This window comes from Strigops habroptila, chromosome 2, assembly GCF_004027225.2.
Source record: "Strigops habroptila isolate Jane chromosome 2, bStrHab1.2.pri, whole genome shotgun sequence".
NCBI lineage: Eukaryota > Metazoa > Chordata > Aves > Psittaciformes > Psittacidae > Strigops > Strigops habroptila.
In genome coordinates this window covers 30,268,264-30,290,518 of record NC_044278.2, presented here as the reverse complement: position 1 = coordinate 30,290,518, position 22,255 = coordinate 30,268,264, and the positions used below count along the sequence as shown (strand labels likewise).

The window sequence follows — 22,255 nt, the reverse complement described above, 5'->3', positions numbered from 1 at the left end:
ACTATCCTTAGTTAATTATAAAATGTAATTCATCAGGAAGTGAGCCCTATCTTCTTAGAATGAAGCTTGTAGGAACAATACAATTTATTTGCTAATAATGTACATTTGTTACATAGATTTATCTACAGCTTGTTTTTTTTAAGACAACCATGTTTTCTTTCTCCTACTTACTGCCGGCATTTTTCCCCCACAGCCCCAGAAAGAAGAATCCTGTTAGAGGAGTGACATCCAGCGGTCGCTCTGCACTTTATTTTTACACCGAAGTCTCATGCTTTGTGTGCCAGCAGCCTGGGCTTTTTCAGTCATTCACTGGCCTTATGAAAAAAGGCAGATGGTTGAAGGTAACGAATAAATCATTTTTCTGACATAGAAAAGTGATTACACATACATACAGACACATACTTACATAAGAAAGTATGCAGAATTGGGACATAAAGATGATCTTTTAAAAGATCTGTGATCAAGCCAGAGGAGTACATGTAAGACATGCAACAAAACCACTCTGGAAGAGGAAAAGGATGACTTGCCGTTAACATGAACACTTTAAGACATATAGTCCACATAGATATTTACACTATCAGACAATGCAGAAGAGACTATCTATGCAGAAGACTATCTATGCAGTAGCCATAGTGGATGTGTTTACTCCCCATCTTTCACTACATTTCATGCACCTATGCAAAATCCGTGATTCTAAGGAAGATGGGAAGAAATGGCGCACGAAGACCATGTATCTCTATGGACTCCCATGACCAGTAAGTAACTTCTCCATCTGAAATGTTAGATCACTTCTTTGTTCAAGCTATGCCAAACTGGAAATGGCAGCATTCACAGAATCACAGAAGGTTGGACAGGACCTTTGGAGGTCATCTGGTTCAATCCCCCTGCTCAAGCAGTCCCCTCCATGAGCCAGAGGAAACGACTGTGTGACTCTGCTCATTTTTCAGTTTCCCCTGGCCTGTGGGACACCAACACACACAGCACCAAATGTGCTGACAGGACTTGGACACCCCAAAGAGTTCCATGGTTCTCTGAGTTCAGCAGTAATTTGCTGCCTCTTACAGAAGTTAATTCTATGAGTTCAGCTCCCTCCTTGTACTCCTGCAAGGTCGAAAGATGTAGATAGGGCATTTTTCAATAATGCTATCTCATCAGGATAGTACAAGCAGGATAGCAGTCCTCCAGAGTTGTTAAGATCCTTACAGAAGGCACTGAGCAAAATGTGACCCAAAAAGATGACACACCACATTCATAGCTGGAATATGAACTTAAGGTCCAATTAAGGTACAAACAATTCACATGGCCAATTAAAAATGACATTTATGTCAAACCTGGACTGAAGAGCAGCCTTGAAAGAATCATGTCTATGCTATATTTCACCTTATGAAGCAAAGAAATAGGACTGGGCATGTTTTGTTTTGAAGCAGAATCTAGTGCATGACAGAACAAAACATGAAACCACTTTCTATAAATACAGCGAGAATAGTTTTCAATGTCTTAAATATGAATGATACGTGGGGATGGCCCTTTGGAGACTGAAACAGATTACAAAACTCAGAAATCTACAATTCTGACTGTCAGTGTTAAAGATAGTAATTTATTATACAAAAGACAGCATCCATTTATAGAAAAAGCTTAAAAACCTAGTACCGTATAAATTTGACGAATAGCAAGTAAGTAACAAAATGAACAGAGAAGTAGGAAATCATAGTGGCAAGAGACAACTAGTACTAGAAAGGGAAAACAATTCCTATTAGGGAAGTTGAAATATCAGGTAGAGCATTCTGACAGAGATCATGATGTGAAAACAGTCTCCAGCAGTGAAAGCCACATTAACTTTACAACTCCAATTAGATTTTAAGGCAGAATGAAAATAAGCTGAGCAATCATACAAAAAAATGTAGATGTGACCTAAATGGTTATGGCATGAAATAAAGATGAATACTCTGGCAATTATTTGCATCTGAAGATTGAAGACCACAGAGACCAGGTATGCCAATAACACTAAAATAATATACCTAACTTACTTGTTTTCTCCAGAAAGAGTAGTTCATATTGAAATACAGTGTAAAAAAACCAACCAAACAAAAACCCCACAACCAAAACCCAAAAGATTTAAAAATACCTATTACAATAGCTTTGCAACTAGTATTTAGAAGTGTAAATTTTAATTCAAAGGATCCTTCGCAGTGCACAAAACCCACTGTAGTACTGTACTAACTGGGTCACTGTCATATGGAAAGATGAAATAGCAATCTCAATCTGGGCAAAACATAAAATAGCAAGTCCAACAATGCATATTACTTACAATTATTTGCTTCAGCTGTCAATTTTCAGGTATTTCTATAAGCTTTAGGTATCTCTATAAATTTTTTTGGGAAAACAGAGTTTTGGATGTGGCTTTGCTTGGCAGTTTCATCTATATTCCTCACTAGAAGAAACCCTAGGTTTGGATAAGTTTAATGAAGCCCCATCCTCTTCTGAGTGGTTGAAGGCAAAGATACAGTTAGCTTCTTACAACTCTTTGCTTATTAATTTCTGTTGAAATGTAATTGTAAGCAACACACTTCATCTGCCTGAAACACTGACCTAAGTTATTAACAGTACTTCCTCCCTGTGAAATTTTTATGAATCACTTCTGCAACATTTCTGTTTTTCTAAAGTATTAGTCCATTTTCTTAGAAACTGTCAGAAAACAAACACTAAGTAAATTACACACCTTAAAACCAACCAAATCCAGGGAAGAATGGAAGTCAGAGCTTTAAAATGAACTCCAGCTTTAACTTCCTGTGCGTTGTGGAACTTCAAATAATAGAATAGCCTAAATCATGAGAAAAAAATCTGCTTAAAACTTCCACATGCTATCATCAACCAGAATGACCATCCACATTTTAAGAATTATCTTTTCAAAATAAAGTCCATGATGTTCAACAAAATTAAGTGGATGAGCTCAGAATACTGTGGATGAGCATTCTACTTCTGGAGGCTAAATATGCACACTACAGCAAACCCAATGTAGTGATTTTCAAATATTTTGGTCTCATTGTTTTCAACCTGCAGGTCTTAGTTCAATTTTTAAATGCTAAACGCTTAGTGCAAGCATTAAATGCTAGAAAGAAACCAACTTGTAGAAGTCTAACATAACTGGATTTGTATTCTATTGACTAAAGGAGTTAAGATTTGCAAAAAATGAAAGGGGGAAACTTCTAATGTATATGCTCAAATCCTGCTGCCCCAAGGAAACATCATGTCCGTGTTTTGGGGTTTTCTTAATACAGAAACTAAACAATTCAGAACTTTCTTCCACTGTTTAATGCTTACAACAGGTCTTCCGAGGGTTTCTTCCTTCTGCTTTCTTGTTTCTTGTAGTTGCAAGTTCTGATTTATGTTTCAATCATACCAGTCATACTGTATGCTGCTGCATTCAGACATTGTGAACATCAGCTTCCTCTCCACACGAGCTAGAGAGCATGAATTATTTTGCACATTGCTAAGCATATAAGCCAAGATGCCTGAATGAAACTGATATTTTTTGGGGGGGGAGGGGGCCTTAAACCACAGCAAATCATTATGAATGTGTTTATGTCCTTAGAAACTTGACGCTTTTGCCAGACAGGTTACTGGTAGATGTGACAGTTTATGAACACCAACTTCGGGACTTTGATGTAGACTTTTAGGTTACTGTAACCAATACCCATATTTTCCTCGATTTCCTCAAGCAGTGGCATTTCTTGAAGAATACTGTCTTCAAGAAGTAGAAACACTTAAAAGTCACTTCCCAATTACTTCTTCTTCTGCAAAGCTACCTTCCTGAACCCTGTATCTTCTACTGCCACTTTCTTTCTTCACAGCACTATGTCAAATACACATATGGTACTTTAATCAGGAATTGGGGAAATGCACTCTCAGATATGGCTGCATTGCCTTCAGACTGTGAAGAGTCTACTAAAAGCTTAGTCTTTATTTGTTTGAATCACAGACAATTTGATCTTCAGCAGATGTAGAAGGAGACATGTCCTCAGTTCTAGGACGTTTCGATGCTGGGGGATTTTGAAGACTGTCATCAGATGGTAATGGCCTCTCTGAAACAGGAAGATAGGAAAATCATTTAAGCTAAGTAAATCCAGATTAAGAAAGTAAATTGGTCTGCTGAAATCACAAACAATTCACCAAAAAAACCCAACAAAAAAAAACCCAAACCCCAACAACAACGCCCTCCCCCCCACCCCAAAAACCACACAAACACACGCATAAAAAACCCCAAACACCACCAAACAAACAAACAAACAAAAAAACCCAACACAAAACCACCAACCCAACCCTGGTTTGAGAAGCCAGCACATGAAACTATATAGGTGTGCTGAAAACATAAGAGTCTTTAAAACCCACGTGTAGAACCTGAAGAACATTACATCCAGGTGAATTTACTCTTCGCAGTTTCAGTGTCACCTAATGCACCCACTGCTATACAAACTGTAGTGACATATTGTCACATAAGCAGCTGTCCAAGAGCAATCACAGTGAGAACACGTCATATTATCAAAAGCACCTTTCAAACACTCCAGAACAATGAAGAAGCTTTAGAATCTGCAACTAGGTTTAGGATTGTGCTTGGTTATGCTTGTGTTATAGGCTTATAACAGAAGTCTATAATAGAAAGAACTGACTGGCAAAAGACTGCTGGGTATTAATAGCCACAAATGCTTACCATGTTCTTGTTCTGAGGAAGGAGGTACAGGAACTGTGTCTGCAGAGGCTGGCGTATCTGCCTTCAGTGGAATCAGGTTTACTCTCCTTTAAAAGAGCAGCAATGGTTCAATTGTTTTAAAGCCACTATTTCCACAAATGATTTATTTAAAGGTTTACTTCATATAGAATCAGTTTAATTTAAATGTAGTTTAGATATATTTTACTACACTTTTTTTCTTCTTGTCCTATGTTGAATAGAGCGTTTTTCAGAAGTACTTTGAATACCACTAGTGATCCTTTCCACTAGAATGTACTTTTGCATATGTTTCATGTGGCACTATGCTTGGTATTCACCTTCAGAGCACAGCATCTTGGTCAAATATTTAAAAATGAAGACTATCTGCTCCTACTATTCCCTAGCCCTGTCCACTTTACATTCCTAAAACTGTAGGGAATACTTTTGCCCACTGAGGTCCACTAATAAATCTGCTGCTTCTGCTACATCTCTTTTGGACGGCACTTAAAAATTAAGCACAAAAGTCGCAGAGGATTGAACTATCAGAAAAAAAAAGTCTTACAAGCAGCACCATACATGCTAGTACAAGACACTCATGGCATAATCAGTTGATATGATTAAATATCATTTCTCTCTCTTGAAAATAAAATGATTAGTTAGCTCCGCTAGTCACCCCACCCTCCAGGCAAAAGTCACTTAGATCTACCTACAGCCCTTTGACTTCTTAGTTCCAGCACAGATGAACTACAGGTGGGTAGAAAGCCATCATCTCCAAGATTTTCCTTGCAGTTGTTGATGAAATCCACTATCCTGCTTTCTTGTTCACCACTTCCTCTCTAGCCACCTACTAATTAAAACATTCCTATGAGAAGTTATAATAATCTCCTTCAATACTAAAATAGCCTTGTTTTGCATGTCTGTCCCCTTACTGATGCGCACCAGTTGAGGATCTTATATTGCAGGCTGTTTGACAATCAGTACATGGATTACAGGTAATTTCTAAAAACTTAGATTTTCACCTTACGAAGTGACCTCAATCAATGCATGAAGTCTCACAGCCATGACTGAGCACACTGAGGGCCTGTCTAGACTTGCACTCTTCTTCAAATATTTCCTGTCAGAAGAGCCTTTAAATGATTCTCGTCAGCTGAAGTCTTCAGGTACCATCCTCGTACTGAAAATGGGACCTGAAGACAGACACCTGTTACCGGCATATGGACAAGGCATAAGGGTCAGGTTAATTTTGCTACTGCCTTACATTTCAGACAGAAATATAAAATTAGGATTCAGGAGACATTTTGACCTTCGAGTTGCAGTATAACTGGAACAAAAAATTCCATGTCAAGAGAGCTACCACCAAGACACAGGGTATTTATGTCTAAACCTCAACCTTTAAATGTAGCACAAGCACAGCTTGTCTTGGCCTTCGTATTTATAACTGGAAATGGCAATATAAATCTCACCTTGGCGTCTTGCTCCATGCTTGTAAAGTGTTGAGAGTAATTCTCCTGGGCTGGTTTGCTTTAGCACTCTGGCTGGCTGACTGGTTGATTTTCTTCTCGTCTGAGGATGAGACTGGAATGCTTTTTATGACTACAGGTGTGGAAGGCAAGTCCTTACCAGCAGCGGTGGGTGTTCTAGGTTGGAGAGTGGGAGTGCTGGGATCAGTGACCCTGCTGGGAGGAGTCCCCTCTGTCAGCCTAGAACCTGGGGAAATGACTTTGTGTGGCTGGCTCTTTTTCACTTTCTTCTCTGTTACACCAGAAGTCTTGACATTTATCTGTGGCTTCTCCTTCAGTGGTATTCCAAGTTCATCCTTCTCAAAGGTAACAAATGAACAGTATCCATCCATGGAAGAGATAGCAAGAAAGGCTCCATCGCTGGACCTATTTGGGATTTTTTTTTCCCATTAAGAGTAAAGATCAGAAAAATTCTTCAATTCTCACCCCTGCACCTGTAACACATGCTGTACCTGTCTTTTCCTCCTCCCATCTCCAAATACATGTATACATTTAAATAAAACTGCAGACACGTGAAAGACGTCCAACTCAAGTGAACAAAGATCTTCAATTCTGGCTTTTGCATCTGATCTAATCTCTCTGGTGTCATCTGTGATCACCCATAACAGGCTGCTGCCAGTACCTGTATGCACAGGTACACAAAACTTTCATCACAGCTTCTGAAATATTGCTGAACTCTCCTCACTCAGGCCAGCGAGCAATTCAAGCTCTTTGGTTCTGCTCTTAGCACTAAGCAGAGGCAATGCTCAAATCACCATGGTGCTCACCTGAATAGGCTCTTCACGCTTAGTTCACCAAGTAATGTCTATCTATCACTGCTTAAAAACACTTGATTTTCTGTTCTCTTCCACTCCCATCTTCCTGACACACCATGATTTTCACAGTGCTGAGCATCAATTACAAATCAGAAAGAGAAGCCTCCATGTGGTCCTCAGCTTAGTTATACTGGCTAGAAAAGCATGAAAAAAGAAGCCTTGTCCAGCAGAGGGGTGTATCTCGATTATAAGACTTGGATTCTATTTTCAGCTTCAGTTCTGACCCCCCACATCAAGTCAGATGAATTATTTCATCCCATACTTGAAGAACCACTGAGCAGAATTGTCCTGATAAACTAGAATTTGGTCAGGATACAGACACCTGAACTCAGAGATGGTTTCTAAAACCTCCAAATAACTCTATTATTACCAGTTACACTGCCTGAACAATGAGTACTTTCCATGAGCACCTAGAACATTAGTTTTCATAAAAATTTCCATCTGCTTGTCCCCAGGATTTTCACCTTGTTTCCCAACTGATAAAGAACCACAATTCTCTGGTTTACAGTGAAAAAAAGAAGTGATTTGCTGTTCAGACAGTGCAATGACAGTGACCACACGCACATCGTAAATGAAACAAAAATAGAAGACACAAGATGTTGTGCAGAACTTCAACAAACAAAAAGGACATTTCCCCCATCACACCAAATCTTAGGAATATAATAATTACCTACCACGAAATGTCACTCAGGGTGTGATAATGTATGTTAGAAACATAACCAAACGGGAAGGACTGCTCAGTATCATAAAAAAGCACGGAATCTTCTGAAGCAACAGCAAACACCAGTCGATAGGGCAGATTAAATAGAGCAGGAGACGATTTCTGACCAATTTCATCTAGAATGCAAAGAAATGAACACAATGAGAATTCTTTTTTGCATTCATTGCAAGGTAGTAACTGCAGTAGCTTAGCCATGAACCTAAAGATTACGTTATTAATCAGTATCAAGATAATGGCTCAGAAGATAGCACTTCTACAGAAAGTAAAGTTTAATGTCAAGTACTGACATTTCTCTTGTCTGAAGTTTGCCCTCTATTGTCTTAACCGAAGAGAGAGAAATCAGCAGAAGCTTTGTCCATGTGGATTCTTATTACTTTGTTTTGTAAAGTTTGTCATATATATTTCAGCTGGAATTTTTCAGCATATTCATTAATTAATGAATTAATACTAAAGTCCAAACGAACACACCTTAGAATATAGTGTAAATCAAGGTCACAACAAATTCATACCACGTTATATTCTGTACAACTCAGTCAAAACAATGGATTTAGCTCTATTTGTGTTACCTTGGGTTCAGCTTCTATCTAGTCTTTTCATTGCAACAGTAGTTCTTTTTCAGGCCAGATTATTCCAACTTCCAGTGGATGCTGCATGCTAGCTAGCTGCTTTCAGAAATTTCCAGTATATAGGGCTCCCGTTCAGTTCTATGATGATTAGGGAAGGTATGCACTAATGCCATTAACATTAATATAATCTAAGATACTCACATCTCTAGATTTCTAGACTACCAGAGATTTTCACTTTTCTGGGTATACGCTGCAGAAACTAAACTCTCTGTTTAGAAGTGCCACATAGGCCTACAGCAGACACCCACCTCCTTACTTTGCAACACACCATTACAACAAATCTAAAAATTATGATGAAAATAGAGAACACAACTGGTAATCTCTAAATTCTGTAAGGAATACCAGAAAATGACGCTGTAAAGAAGGAAGCAAAGCTCTGCCTTTTGATCAAAAACCAGTCTTCTTAAAATATAAACACTCCTGGACCCAGTGGACTCACAATAAGGCTGGATTTCAATATCCAGGTAAGTTTTCATGCAACTTCATATAATCCTTTCACCTCCTCAGAACTCCTGTTCTGGCCAATAATACCAGCACTGCTTTGGGTTTGGCTTTCTTGAATAAACATCAATGGTTGCAAAGTACACCAACTCTCCAGTGCTTCTGTGATGTGGGTAGTTGAGATTAACAGAAAATACTTCAGTGGGCCACTCCTTTAGTGCTAAGCCAAGTTAGTTACTTTTACTTACGCAAAACAGTTAAAAGTTTAATATTAAACAGTGTTACTGTAGCCCAAGAGGCTAAGTAAGAACATTTACCCACTATATCAAAAGCTACTCACAAGGTACTTAAGGTGAATTCAGGGTCTTAGAGTCAGGAAACAGCTTCTAAGATGTGGTACAACGCTATCTTAACAGAATGTTAAAAGGCTAGGGCATAAAATGGTAAACAGCCACATTGGCCTCTTCACGTATCTGCTGTAAAATCACACTCCCTAAAGGATTTACAGTACCTTTATTAAATGCTCGTCGCAACTCAAAGTAGACAGGGCAGCAGCGAACAGCAAGAGTTGCTTTTCCAGGACATGGCAGGTGACCCACAGGCCTTTTATAAAGAATCAGTATTTTAAAAATCAACATTGCAATTTTATTTCTTTTATGAAAAGATATTTTCATCTTATTAATCTCTACCTTTTAAGATTGTTTCTGGAGAAAACATACGTGGTGTTTGTTACATTTTCTCCTGATTCAACACAGCCAGCTGCAAAAATAAAGGTTAAAACATTACTCATCAACTCAAAAGGGTACTGGGTACACACTTTATGTCCATAAACATTCTACTTCTCAGGAATTCGGCTTGTTAGTCGGGCAAGAGCTGTGCAACCTGAACACAACTTAAAAATATCCCAAATATTTATTTAGTGCTGTTTTTGTTTCCCTTATATACTTCCTCCTCAAAGCTTCTTTTTGATGTTGCCAGACATCTATAAAAGCAATGCTTATATGTGCAAACTGATCCCCTCCTTGCAATGTTATTTTTACTATGACTGCAGAATGTTTTTAAGAAAGGATACAAACAAAGAGAGACCAGTCAAAAGAAATGACTCATTATTCTTCATTTCTATTTTAACAGAGCTGTATTATTGCAGTTTACATGTTTCAGTTCAGAAAAATGCTATAAATATGATTTTTATCACAGGAGAAAGTTGACATTCTGGACTGCTAACAGGAGAGTATTGTGGAGTCTCTATTTTCTTCAATATGAAGATTGAGGAATGGCTTAATTAAGATAAAGAAGCATTCCCTAGCAGTTTGAAATCAATCCTGATGCATGTTCAAACTAGAGCATAATAGATACAATGTAAGTTATAGTGTACATTCTCACATACCTGGAGTGAGTAAATAGGAGCCATCAGGAGTAAAACTGAGCCTGCGGAAAAATGACTTCATGCTGTCATCGTGAAACATCCGATAGCTCCTAGCCTGTAACATTGAAAATAGGTTGTGTAAAACGCCATGAACATGTCAGCTGGGATTCAAGTGACAAAAGCCATCCAGTTGTACAGTCCAATTCAATGGAACTTTAAAAGATAAAAGTTTTAAAAAAACATTGGCTCCTTCAAACTCAGTTTCTGCTGTGCTATAAATTCTTCACAGCTAAGAAAATCAGTCCTTGATCCCTTTTCAGCTACTAATCAAAACACCCCAAGAGCAGCCACATTAGACCAGTGATCAAAAAATAGTAGTGACCTGGAAAACAACATTTTTTAACAGTCAACATAAAAGCCTGTTCCTTAAGCATTTAGTTTTAACTCTAGTATTAGAGGTTTAAAGAGAACTTCTATAATGGCAAAATACCCCCTCTCAGGCCTGTTCTTTAGTCTCTATAAAACTGTTACAAATGTTTTCACAAAAAAGAGAAAAGGAATAGAAGGAATTAAAAAAGTTATAGCCAGCTTGGTGGTGTTTTTTACTGTTACTTAAAACTGTTTTGGAGGAAAAAGCTCTTTGTTTTCCTCCTTGAGTAAGACAGAATTTCCTAAATTTTCCACAATTCATATTTTTCCTAAAAATCCAACTACCTTTTAAAAAACTTCAGGCTGCTGACTTTGAAATATTATTGCTGTGTCATATCCATTAATAAACTTACAGCTTCTGCAAGACATATTTTAAGCTTTTCCTATAAGAATTCACTATACATACGATTTTTTCCACACTATTTTTAACATCTACAAAGACATTTTGTTACTACTTTAAACTGCTGAACTTGCAAGAGATCAATAGCAGCAGGCAGTGCACTTTCTAGGTAATTTCTGTAATGTTCCAGGACACCTGAATTGGTCTCTATCTATAAAATGTAATGATGAGATAGAGACAAAAATATCTGATATACAGATTATCTGAATGGAAAACATTAGCACGTTTGGTTTCACAGAAAAGGACAACTCATATAAAACAGCACCCAACATGTTCTCCAGAATCTTTAGTAGCAGAACAATGTACCTCTCCTTCAGCTCCTGATCCAGATACAATCTTGGTAATATTGAACGCTACACGCTTGGTCTGCGTGTTGTATACCCGCAGGACCCTACAGGACAGAGAGCACGGTTAGCTAGGAACAGCCTCCTTTCCTCCCAAGTTTCACACAACACTGCAGGACCTCACTTCTCAGTCGGAACCGTCAAATATAAATGACAATCACACACTAATTATAACTCTGTTCATGAGACACTACCAGAGGGACATGTTTTGATGGCTAAATAACCAAGGCATCACTGGCAACTATTTGACTCAATAAGGTTTGTGAAGTAGCAGCTTATGCATTCATGGAGGAATGAGGAAATTAGCAGACAATGAACTGCCACCCCATTCCTACCTCTGCTGTAGTAGCCAGTACGTTTCTGCGGAGCGGAAACTCATCTCTAAGACAATTAGTTACATCTCCAAGCTTTGGTTTCCTCTGGAATAAATGTAAACTGGACTACGTCTCTGCACAGAACGTTGGAACTCCCTGACTTCATCTCACTAAAACAGCAGGCAGCCTAAGTGAACCCAACTGCTCTCTGACCTCCACTCCAAGAAAAAACTTGTGCATCATTCTGTTACTTGTGTTTCACTTCTGTTCATTTTAATAAAAGCACACAAATCTCACATAACAGATTATCAGAAGACTGAGGCTCATAATGACCTAGTTGGCATTAACTTACCATTTTTCTGACCCTACTGCAAATCTTAAATCAAAACTACTTTTTTATTGTTACAGCAATTTTCTTTGCGGTGGGTGCCAGATGACATGCATTTATTAGCCAGCTGTGAACCCCTTCAGAGCAGCACACATGCCCTAAAGTTTAAGCTTACTCAAAGTTCTGATAAGGGCCAAATTTATGAAATGTGTGTTTAGCTTTCCCGATGACATCACTTACAAAACTGTTGGGGATGGAGGGAGGGAGAGGGTGAAAGAAAGATACCAGTGGAAAACAGTTTTACCTTATTTCTTAACCTGTTTGTATCCTTCTGTAAAACGACAAGGATGAACTTATTAGCTCATTAACAACCAGAGAATGCAGCACTCTCTTAAGAAGTATTTGGTATCTATAATGATCAAACTCATGAAAGCTTATTTTGTGAAGAAAAATTTCTACAGTTTACATAATCTTATTTGCTGCTTAGGGACAACACTCAAGACTTCAGGAATTAATTATTTACTGTAAGCAAAAGATTAACTAAAGTATCATTTTACTTTCACATCAAATTTCTTCAGGAACAACAATCTGAATAAAACTAAAAGAAAAGATTTATCCTGTACACTTGCTTTTAATTCATCCTCAAGTAAGAAAGAATACTAAAACAAAACACATAGACTAATAGCTCACCTATCACAACTCAGAGTTGTAATGTACTGGCCTAGAGGATCCCACGTTATTCCTTGGACATAACTCTTGTGTTCATTTAATATTGAAACCTTCTGTCCTGCAATTACAGTTTTCAGATTCTAAAATCAAATGTTTTAAAACATTTCTTCATATCAAGAAATAAAACAAAACATTTAAACATGTAGAGAAAACACTTTTTAAGCAAACTGTTAACTTGATAGTACCTGATAAGAATATCAGAAATAGTTGCTTTATTTCTAGAATCTTCACAAGTACAGTAAATTGTGACATGCCAGTTTAAGGCCTGTTCCCTACAAACTTACTCAGATAAGCAGTTTGGCTTAGGCATTAAACATGCAAGATAAGTATATTTCAAAACAGAAGTATTTGAAAATCTTAGTCATTTAGAAAAAACTTCTCAGGCAGGTCTAGAATACTGTGCAACAGCTAACTGAATTTGGCTGAACACTGAGCCAAAAATTCCTGCATTAAAACGTAACTTACAGCTGGGGAGCTGTAAAAACTCATCTACTCTGCTGAGCAGGCACTGAACAAAATATACTACACACATGCTGACTGATTCTTACACATGAGCAGCTTTCAGAAACAATTCTGTGGAAGTGCTAACTCACTTTCTTCCACAGCTTATTGTGTCATGAAAATCTCTCCAAGGCATGAGCTCTCTGACCCCACTGATGTTCCACATTTGAATGTCTCAGATCCAAAGCATTGTAATAAGGTAAAATTACAGATAATTCTCATTAAATACTTTGTTTTGAATACTAGTGAAAGGTGGGGTTTTTTCCTATTAGTTAAGAGTTGCTTTGTTGCAAAGCAACAGTATAAGCCAGCAAGTTTCAAAAACAAAACAGCTCTTTCTAAAAAGGTTACACAGACAGAGTCAAGGACATGCTGCATAATACCCAAAGTCCTTCTGCTGCAGTATTCTGTCTCTAACAGTGGCCAACAATAAATGCCTAAGGAAGACTGTAAGAACAGAGCAAACACATAGTGATATTTCTACAGGATAGTCTGTAAGCTACCAACAGTTTGTACCTCAACGACTTAAGCTAGTGATGCTCTCTTTGTACTGAACAGCCCTATGGATTTTTACTACCAATTTTCTTCCAGCCATTTTTTTAAAAATCATGCAAGCTTTTAGCCTGGGTATTACTGGAAGCTATCTTTGAAACTCTTTCCTTTCATGCACCTACAATTTCCAGTCACAGAGCCTACATTTTCCAGTAACGGTTGCTTACTTCCAATTTACTAATTGTCTCTCTGCCTACAAGACACAAAATGCCCTCTATAGCATTAACTGCATGCTAAAAGAAAGTGGTGAGAATGGAAGACATTACACATAAATAACATATCAGCTTAAGAGGCTATTCAGCTTTTTTTTTTTAGTAATAATTCTAATAGATATGTGCCTTTAAAGTTGTTACAAGCAGTCTGAGATGCAAGAGACATTTGGTCACAATGCCACTACACATACGCTCTAAGCACACACTCTCTTAATTGAATATTTATGTATTTATTAAAGACATATGGAAAGGAGTATATGTAACAGTTTAGATGGAAGAGACATTAAACATCCAAACCAAGAACACAGAATGTCAGCAGCGGAACATTTGTATTTTCATGTGTGTGTGCACTGAAAAATTAACCTGGATTCTACCTTATTTTTCTTAATTAGACACTAAACATTAGAAATGTGAGATAAAAGGTTAACTTTAGAGAAAGTTAAGTATTTCCACATTAAATTAAAAGTGAAAGTAACAATTACACTGCTAATAAGAAAACATCAAGCCATTGTAAAGCAACCTAACTTAGCTGTTACTACCAGAACTTCTATAGATGGGCCTTTGTTGGAAACTACGAGCAATCTCACTGCAGTAGGATGAGAATGAACAGAAGTGTTTTTCCTAATGTAGCCTAAAAAAATAAAAAAGGCCTATCTTGTAAAACAAAGCCTTCATCCTATACTTGCTTCCCATTTTTTACACAGGTAGGTAGTTACCTGATACCAGTCAAGTTCTGTTTCTTTATAGGGGTGCGGGGCGGAGTAACTAATATACAAGCTGCTTGTATAGGAGTTTATATTATTGTATTGTGTAGGAGTTTATTTTAGGGGGAAATTGGGTGGTTTATTTCCAAATACTCCAAGGTGAAGAAATTACTTACATGTAAGTTTTGCTGGCCTGAGGGTATCTCTCTGTGCTAGGCTATCTGCCTCACAATACGAGAAATATAGCAATCACAAAAAAAGACATTTTCAACTCTTTTGGTAAATACCATGAGGCACTTCCATCAGGACTGAAGACACACACGTGATAAAATGTAGCATTTACCTTTATTGACATCCCACATTATAGCTGTGTTATCTACAGAAGCAGACGCCATGTAATTTCCATCTGAGGTCCAACAGATATCGTATACATCTTCTAAGTGGCCTCTTGAAGCCAGAAGACAAGAAAGCAATATTTAATCAAAAAATGAACAGCTACATGTAAACATGAGGTTTATGCATTTTGAGGTTAAAAGCAATCAGAGGCAAATAAAGCCTCTGAAGTAAAATGAAGTAAAATGCAGTAAAAGTACTGAAGTAAAATGAACAGCAGGACTTTCAGCTTTTAAAAAACACTTCCACATGCAGAAGGTAGAAGAACATTTTAAAAAAGCACATCCTGCTATTCAAAATAAGCCTGCCTTTTAAAGAGGTCTTTTTCAAAGATAATGAAAATCCCACATTTGAAGTCATTTATGAATTTATATATAGAGATCCAGAAACAAACATTTCTAGGATTTGTACAAACAGAAGATAAAATACTACCCAAAGCACTTAAGAAGTTTTGCTATTCAAGAAAACTTTCCTGCATATTTAAGAGTTTCATAAAAGCAGTAAACAAACATGCACACTCAGCGGAACCATGTGAAACATGGAAAGTTAAGACTACTTTAGATAGAGTTGAACAAACATTGCAACATATTCAGAAGCACCCAGAAGGGCTCCATCAAAACAATTTTTGTTTCTTGTTGTTTGAAGACTTATCATACAGAGTGGTAACTTCAATAATAAGTATTTGTAACACCAAGTTTAGGGAAGGGACACTCGGTTTGTTTGCTTTAAGAGAATAATTCTAATGTTCCTAAAGGATCACGCTGGTGCTTCAAGCAATCTCTCTAGCACTTTTAAAACTGTTCTCACAGTTTAAACCTCAGCAGTTGGAAGGAATGTATCAGTTGTGGACAGCAGTTACTTTTTTATTTTTTAAAAAACACATGTGAATTTGTAATGACAGGTAGAGACCAAAACTTTTAACAGATACTACACAGAAAGCATACATACTGCTCATTCGAAATGCATTTCTGAGTCCAGAACCACTAATTTCTTTCAGACTTCAGCTGACAGTGAGAACAGAACACTGTCATAATTCACCTGCCAGTGGTGGTTTGATGCCTTACCGTTATCAGCTAATAATTAGTCTTGGCAGGCACAGTGTGTATATTTTATTAATCATCGTACACTTGAAACAAAAGCTGTATAATGCAGATTTTCAACTACTAAAGCGAATTAGTTGAAAAAGGTTGGTCAACCCTCACAGCTATCATCTAGCAAAACTGCATGAAGCATTTTATCTACTGACACTTTTTGTTTTAATAATGATCAAAATTTCTGCTATAAAGCTAGTAAATAAAACTCCACATTTATTTTATGTATCTCTGTGCTAAGCTTTAAGTGACTGCAAACCTCAGGAACCAATTTCAGAGCACATCAGTTAAGTCACACAAATGCCAAATGTGCCTTAACAGAAGACAGAGACTGGTGCTGTATCAAAAAAATAGAAGTTAAGTACAATAAAAGGATAAGCATTACAGCAAGAAAATATTAGAGAGCACTGAAGTTCTACATCCACTGAACAGAAGTCTGTACCAGATAACAAAAGCTACTGGAGAATCACAAACACTGAATAGAAAAACTAATAAAACATTAAGCTACCTTAAGGTTTTAATGACTGCCCAGTTCTCCTTGTTGAGCTGAGCTTCATCTTCTTCCTGAAAAACCAATGGTTCCAATTCTTTGCTATCATTCAGCTTCCACAATAAAATAACAGCATCTGTAGAAGAAATCATATGAAGCTTCTCTCTTTCCCAGTCACATTAAATGCATTACATTTAGTTCAACATTACAATTCTCACACATAAGACACATGAAAAGGAGTTCTCACCATCTCCTCCAGATGCTAGGATCTCACCACTTGGAGAGAAGCGCACAACATTTACTGCTTTGGTATGGCGGGCAAGGTTGGACAAGAATTCCACAATTGCTTTTCCATCTGGCCCTTTTTCCACCTTCCATATCTAGTTACAGAAGCATTACAGACAGTTTTCAGCAACAAGATGTAATATATATGTACCAATTCAGTAATTCACAATTTACTCCTTGGGCAGTCATTCTGAACTTATTATCTGAAACTTCCAGAGCTAAACCTGCAGTTGCACCACGAATTTTCCCTCTCTGAGCTACAGCTGTGTGCTGGGTGTACGTGACAAAGTTTTGATATCTGGGGGAGGCTTCAGGGGTGGCTTCTGTGAGAAGACAGCAGAAGCTGCCCCCATGCTGGGCAGAGTCAGTTCCAGTCAGCTCCAAAACTTTGTTCCACCAAAGGTGGCATCTCTGTGATAATATATTTAAGGAAGGGTAAAAAAACCTGCACAGCAGCTGTGAGAAAAAAGTAAGAAAAATGTGAGAGAAACAGCTCTGCAAACACCAAGGTCAGTGAAGGAGAGGAGGAGGTGCTGCAGGTGCTGGAGCTGAGATTCCCCTGCAGCAGATCATGGTGACAGAAGTTGTCCCCCTGCAGTCCATGGAAGTCCCTAGTGGAGCAGATATCCACACTGCAACTTGTGGAGGACCCCATGCCAGAGCAGACAGATGTGACTCAAAAGAAGCTGCAGCCTGCGGACAGCCCATGCTGTAACAGGCTCCCAGGAGGAGTCGTGGCCTCTGAAGAGAAGCCCACACGGGAGCAGGTTTGCTGGCAGGACCTGGGACCCCATGAGGGACCCACGCTGGAGCAGTCTGTTCCTGAAGGATTGCTCCCTGTGGAAAGGACACATGCTGGAGCAGTTCATGAAGAACTGCAGCCTGCGGAAAGGACCCATGTTGGAAAAGTTTGTGGAGGACTGTCCCCCATGGGAGGGACCCCATGCTGGAGCAGGGGAAGAGTGTGAGGAGTCTTCCCCTGAGGAGGAAAGAGAAGCAGAGACAACATGTGATGAACTGATCACAGCCCCTATTCCCCATCCCCCTATGCTGCTCAGAGGGAGGAGGTAGAGTTAGGAGTGAAGTTGAACCTGGGAGAAGGGAAAGGATGAGGGGAAGGCATTTTTAGTTTTGTTCTTATTTCTCACTACCCTACTCTGGTATGAATTTGCAATAAATTAAACTAATTTCCCCAAGTTGAGCCTGTTTTGCCCATAACAGTAATTAGTAAGTGATCTCCCTGTCCTTACCTTGACACACTGTATCACTTCCCCCATCCTGTTGAGGAGGGGGAGTGATAGGGCAGCTTGGTGGGCACCTGGTGCCCAGCCAAGTTCAACCACCACAAGCTGTAATCATATGGCAGTGTTGTTTTAGTGTGATGAAATGTAATACTGAGTATTTCCAATAAATTGAAAAAAAAAAAAAAACCAAACCCAAAACCCAACAACAGACAACCAAACACATAATACCGCTCTGTCTTCATTCAACGACAATCTCTAGCTTCAAAGGTATTTGACAAGCCTATAAGTACAACGATTCAATAGCATGGAATTACAATATATTATTGACAAATCTGTCAGCCACAAATTGTGACAATCTGAAAAAAGAAACCCTGATTAGTACAGGAGAAAAACACATTAGCCCTCTTCAGAAGTCTGAGCAAGTTGAAGAGCTTTGCAGTATATTCCAAAGGTCAATAGATTTACTGGTTTCAAACAGATTTGAGCAAGAATTATAATAATTCCAGTTCCCCACTGATTATAATCACAGCATTATGACAGCTGCATGTATGAACACTTTTCCAGCAACGCTGGCTTAAGGAATTCCTGATCCCACTTGTTCTCAATTTTGCAGTGCATAATGATGCCACTCCTACTGCTCTACTTGGGCACTGGTTCAGCCATGACAGCAACACTGTTATGTCCCTGTGTTGTGGGACTAAGGCACAGATAACAAAATCCCATTAGGTGTTTCAAATAATCTACTCTTGGATGCAGCCTCAGCTCAGTAAAACAAAACAAGACAAAAAAACAACCTAGCAATCAGGCCATGGCAGGAATATACCAAACAATGAAACAGCCTGAATTAAGACCTCTGCAACTTTTGCCAGTTTTCCCTCTTACATGCAATGGTCCTCCAAAAGAAGACGCAGCAGCAGTATCTTTTATGTCAAAGATGACAGAATTTTTTCTGGCCCTAAAATAGGTATATGTATAAAAATGAATTAAATATATATTCAGTAAACTATATATACAGCCAAAATCCCTGAAATGCATACAGCTCCAGGTAGGAAGTCAATTTGCCAGTGAGGAAAGGAAAAATTTTGGCTGAGGCTATTGGAATAAACCCCTAATTTTTAATGACTTTTATTCCCTTTACCATCTCCAAAAGAAAGAGGCATTGTAATCATGTACATATCACAGAAATTACCATTCATAATTTGCTAATAAGTACTTTAAGAAATATTGGCATATTTCTGACCACTATGTCTACCTTCCATACAGAGAAACTGTTAACTAGACAGACGAATAAATCCAATGTATTTCTCTGCAAAGGAACTTGGGCATCTCTTGGCCATGAACTTTATTTAAGGAGTTGACCAACATACAGATAAAAAGAACGTGGTTTACCCAAAGCACTCAATTTCCCAAAGCTTTCCAACTAGGGCTTTTCAAGAAACCAACAGATCACTGATGATGGGAACAGTCCTCATGTGCATTAAGAATTTAGAAGACAGTAAGCAACTGCCTGATTTTGCAAAGATGAATCCTACAGCCACATGTTTTGAGGCTTATGCTATTCAGCATTTCCATAAGTGATACTCAAAAGGATAAAAACTGATTACAAAGTTTGCTAGCACCAATACAAATTTCCTTAGGAGAGGTGCATCTGAAGCTCAGTGAAAAGGCCTATAGAAAGACCTCATACTGTTGAGTGGATACGTGTAAGATGGCAGATATAATTCAAATTTGATTAATAAAGAGATTAAACCCCGTTGTTTCTCATTACCCCACAAGACTGTGACCTAAATTAGCAGTTTCTACTCAGAGTTATCACCAGTCAGTCAATTAAGGTAGTTTTCTAAGAATAACAATGCAACACTCAGCAGCACAACTCAAGGACAGCGTACAAGGATAACAGTCATTCTCTATGTATCTGTACAATCTTACACTCTTTCCCTACACCATCCACTGCCAGTGTCATGTACCGGTCAATAGTCTAATGCCTTGGATAACCAGCCATTTCACGCTCTGCACAAGCAATGAAACCAAAACAAACAGGTTTAGAACTCACTCGAACGGCTGTGTCCACACCTGCTGAGGCCAGTCGATTGATCTTCCCATCGGCTCCGTGCTGGAAGTCCAAGCTGTAAACAGGCTCCTTATTGTGCCACACTATTTCACAAGTGATGACCTTCATGTTTGCTAAACAAAACAGAGTAAATGCCAGAAAAAGGCTTGGTTTTTTATGACTAAGGCAATCAAAGTTAATGCAGATCTGGCAAGCACCGCAGACAGATCCCGTGACAATTTCACAGCAGAAACTGACAGGATGGTTTAAGAAAGATCATATCTAAGCGCTACGATTTATTACGGCTACAGTTACTGCCTGGGCCCTGCATGAGAAGGATAACAAAGCCACGTCTCTCAGCGGAATCAAACGTTGTGACAGAAGCGCGGGACTGGGTTACAGTGAAGCACACCCGGGGGCAGCCACCAAAGCTTTCCGCTTTCAGCCCCGCAGCGCGCCCGCACCGCCCCAGCCCCAGGGCAGCGCCAGGCGGGACGGGCCCTGCGCGCGTCCTCCCGCCCTCGGGGTAACACCGCGGCGGTGCCAGCATCGCCGCATCAAGCAGCCAGCACCACAAAGAGGCGGGAAGGCCCCGGAGGGGCAGCGGGAAGGCAGCGGCGCCGCCGGCCACAGTCCCCCCCCTCCCCGGCCGCGCAGTCTCTCGCTGGGCAGCACCGCACCAAAGCCCCGCGGGGCAGGAAAACTGCCGCCGGGGACTGGCAACACCCGATGCCTTGCGGAGGACGATCGGCCACGCGGGACCCAGCGCCGCGAGCACCGAAGCTAACTGCCCAGCTCCCCGCCGGCTCGCTGCCTGCCCCGGCTCCGCTACCCACAGCACCGCACCGGCCCCAACCGACACCAACGGCCGGGGAGCGGGGAGGATGCCCCTCGCGCCCGCAGCCCTACCTGCGGCGCCCCGCGGCCTGGCCGGGCTCCAGCGCGGGAGACAGCTCCCGCCCCGCGCCTGCGCGCGGTCTCCCCGCCGCAGGCTGTGAGGGGAGCCCGGCGGGGCGGTAGCGCCCCCTGCCGGAGGCGGCGACAAGGCGGTGTCTCAGCAAGCCCGGCCGGTCCAACCGCGGCCAGCAGTGCCGTGTCCCCCACGTGGGCCCGGTTTCGGCTCCCGGTCTGCGGCAGGTAGATGGTTCGGTGAGACCCACGCACCCCGCAGACCTCTGCCCGTTCAGCTGCGGGTTGTGCCTGCCCTAAGTTTGCTTCCAAATTCTCAAAACAACAAGAACTAAAAGAGCCTAAAGCTCTCCCACTCCTCCGAAGGCGGCAGCATTGCTGTATTCGAGATGTTTTTACATTTAGAGGGTTAAAGGGCAACCAGCCCCACAAATTGCCCTTTCATGCACAAATCTTTCAATTTTAAGTAATAACAAAAAAATTACATCCGTAGAAACCCAAGCAATGAGGATTGCCATGCAAACACAACTAGGCTAAAAGTCAGGACAGTGCCAGGCCTCATGCTTGACATGGAATCTCAGTTGCACAGCACAAAACATGGAGGTAAACCCTCATGTTAAGCACAGGAACTTCCCTGAAATTCAGTTAACGCACACCCTGAATTTTAACAGCACTGCTTTTCCCATATCCAAAGCATTTCTGGACTAGGTGCAACCCTTTTCACAATGCCACCTTGCACACCACCATCTCTTATTAGTCAGCTGTATTGGACAATCAACTAGTGGTCAGGGAAGAATGGTCTGCCTCAGCCCCAAAAAACCCCACAAAAATACCTGAAAGCCCTCGAGTCTGCCATGCTGGGGAACCGATCAACTCGCCTAAGGGTAAAGTTTCACAAGAAGAGCAGAGCCAACCTGATCCAAGAGCTTTCTGTCGCCTTAAGAGGTAGGCGGTCCCACCTCCCCAACTATCACTGTTGTGTTCCTGTCACTTCTGCCTCAGCACCAGGACAACAGCTCTCTAACAAGGCCTTGAAGACAGTTTTGTCGCAAATCCTATTTCAGTAACAGTGGGGTAACTGAGCAT

The 22,255-nt window shown here is 40.0% G+C and overlaps 1 protein-coding gene across 7 annotated transcripts; it reads right to left on the bottom strand.

Moving 5' to 3' along the window:
- Positions 1 to 1,575: 1,575 nt before the first annotated feature.
- On the bottom strand, positions 1,576 to 21,245 carry CHAF1B (chromatin assembly factor 1 subunit B). 7 transcript variants are annotated; one of them, XR_003990202.1, is made up of 16 exons: positions 21,170 to 21,245; positions 20,264 to 20,394; positions 16,929 to 17,061; positions 16,700 to 16,817; positions 15,051 to 15,154; positions 12,700 to 12,796; positions 11,330 to 11,414; positions 10,216 to 10,309; positions 9,518 to 9,587; positions 9,340 to 9,431; positions 7,715 to 7,877; positions 6,169 to 6,591; positions 5,725 to 5,906; positions 5,416 to 5,552; positions 4,709 to 4,794; positions 3,947 to 4,082 (listed from the first exon to the last, which is right to left on the bottom strand). XR_003990202.1 is itself a non-coding variant. In XM_030477216.1 (14 exons), exons 2-14 carry the CDS (start codon positions 20,387 to 20,389, stop codon positions 3,961 to 3,963), a joined length of 1,713 nt encoding a protein of 570 aa, XP_030333076.1. In that variant the 5' UTR covers positions 20,390 to 20,394; positions 21,170 to 21,245; the 3' UTR covers positions 1,576 to 3,960. The 7 variants fall into 7 exon arrangements, 2 of the variants coding, with proteins under 2 accessions (XP_030333076.1, XP_030333077.1); XR_003990205.1 differs by having other exon boundaries at positions 5,725 to 5,892; XR_003990201.1 differs by lacking the exon at positions 5,416 to 5,552 and having other exon boundaries at positions 1,576 to 4,082.
- Between the last annotated feature and the right edge of the window lie 1,010 nt (positions 21,246 to 22,255).

Bases quoted from the DNA above. Each gene is read 5' to 3' on its own strand.
- CHAF1B (XM_030477216.1), bottom strand. From the start codon at position 20,389: ATGAAGGTCATCACTTGTGAAATAGTGTGGCACAATAAGGAGCCTGTT. The intron at 10,310-11,329 runs GTACATTGTTCT...TCAATGTTACAG, and splicing joins GATCAGGAGCTGAAGGAGAG to GCTAGGAGCTATCGGATGTT. The intron at 6,592-7,714 runs GTAGGTAATTAT...AATCCCAAATAG, and splicing joins ACCCTGAGTGACATTTCGTG to GTCCAGCGATGGAGCCTTTC.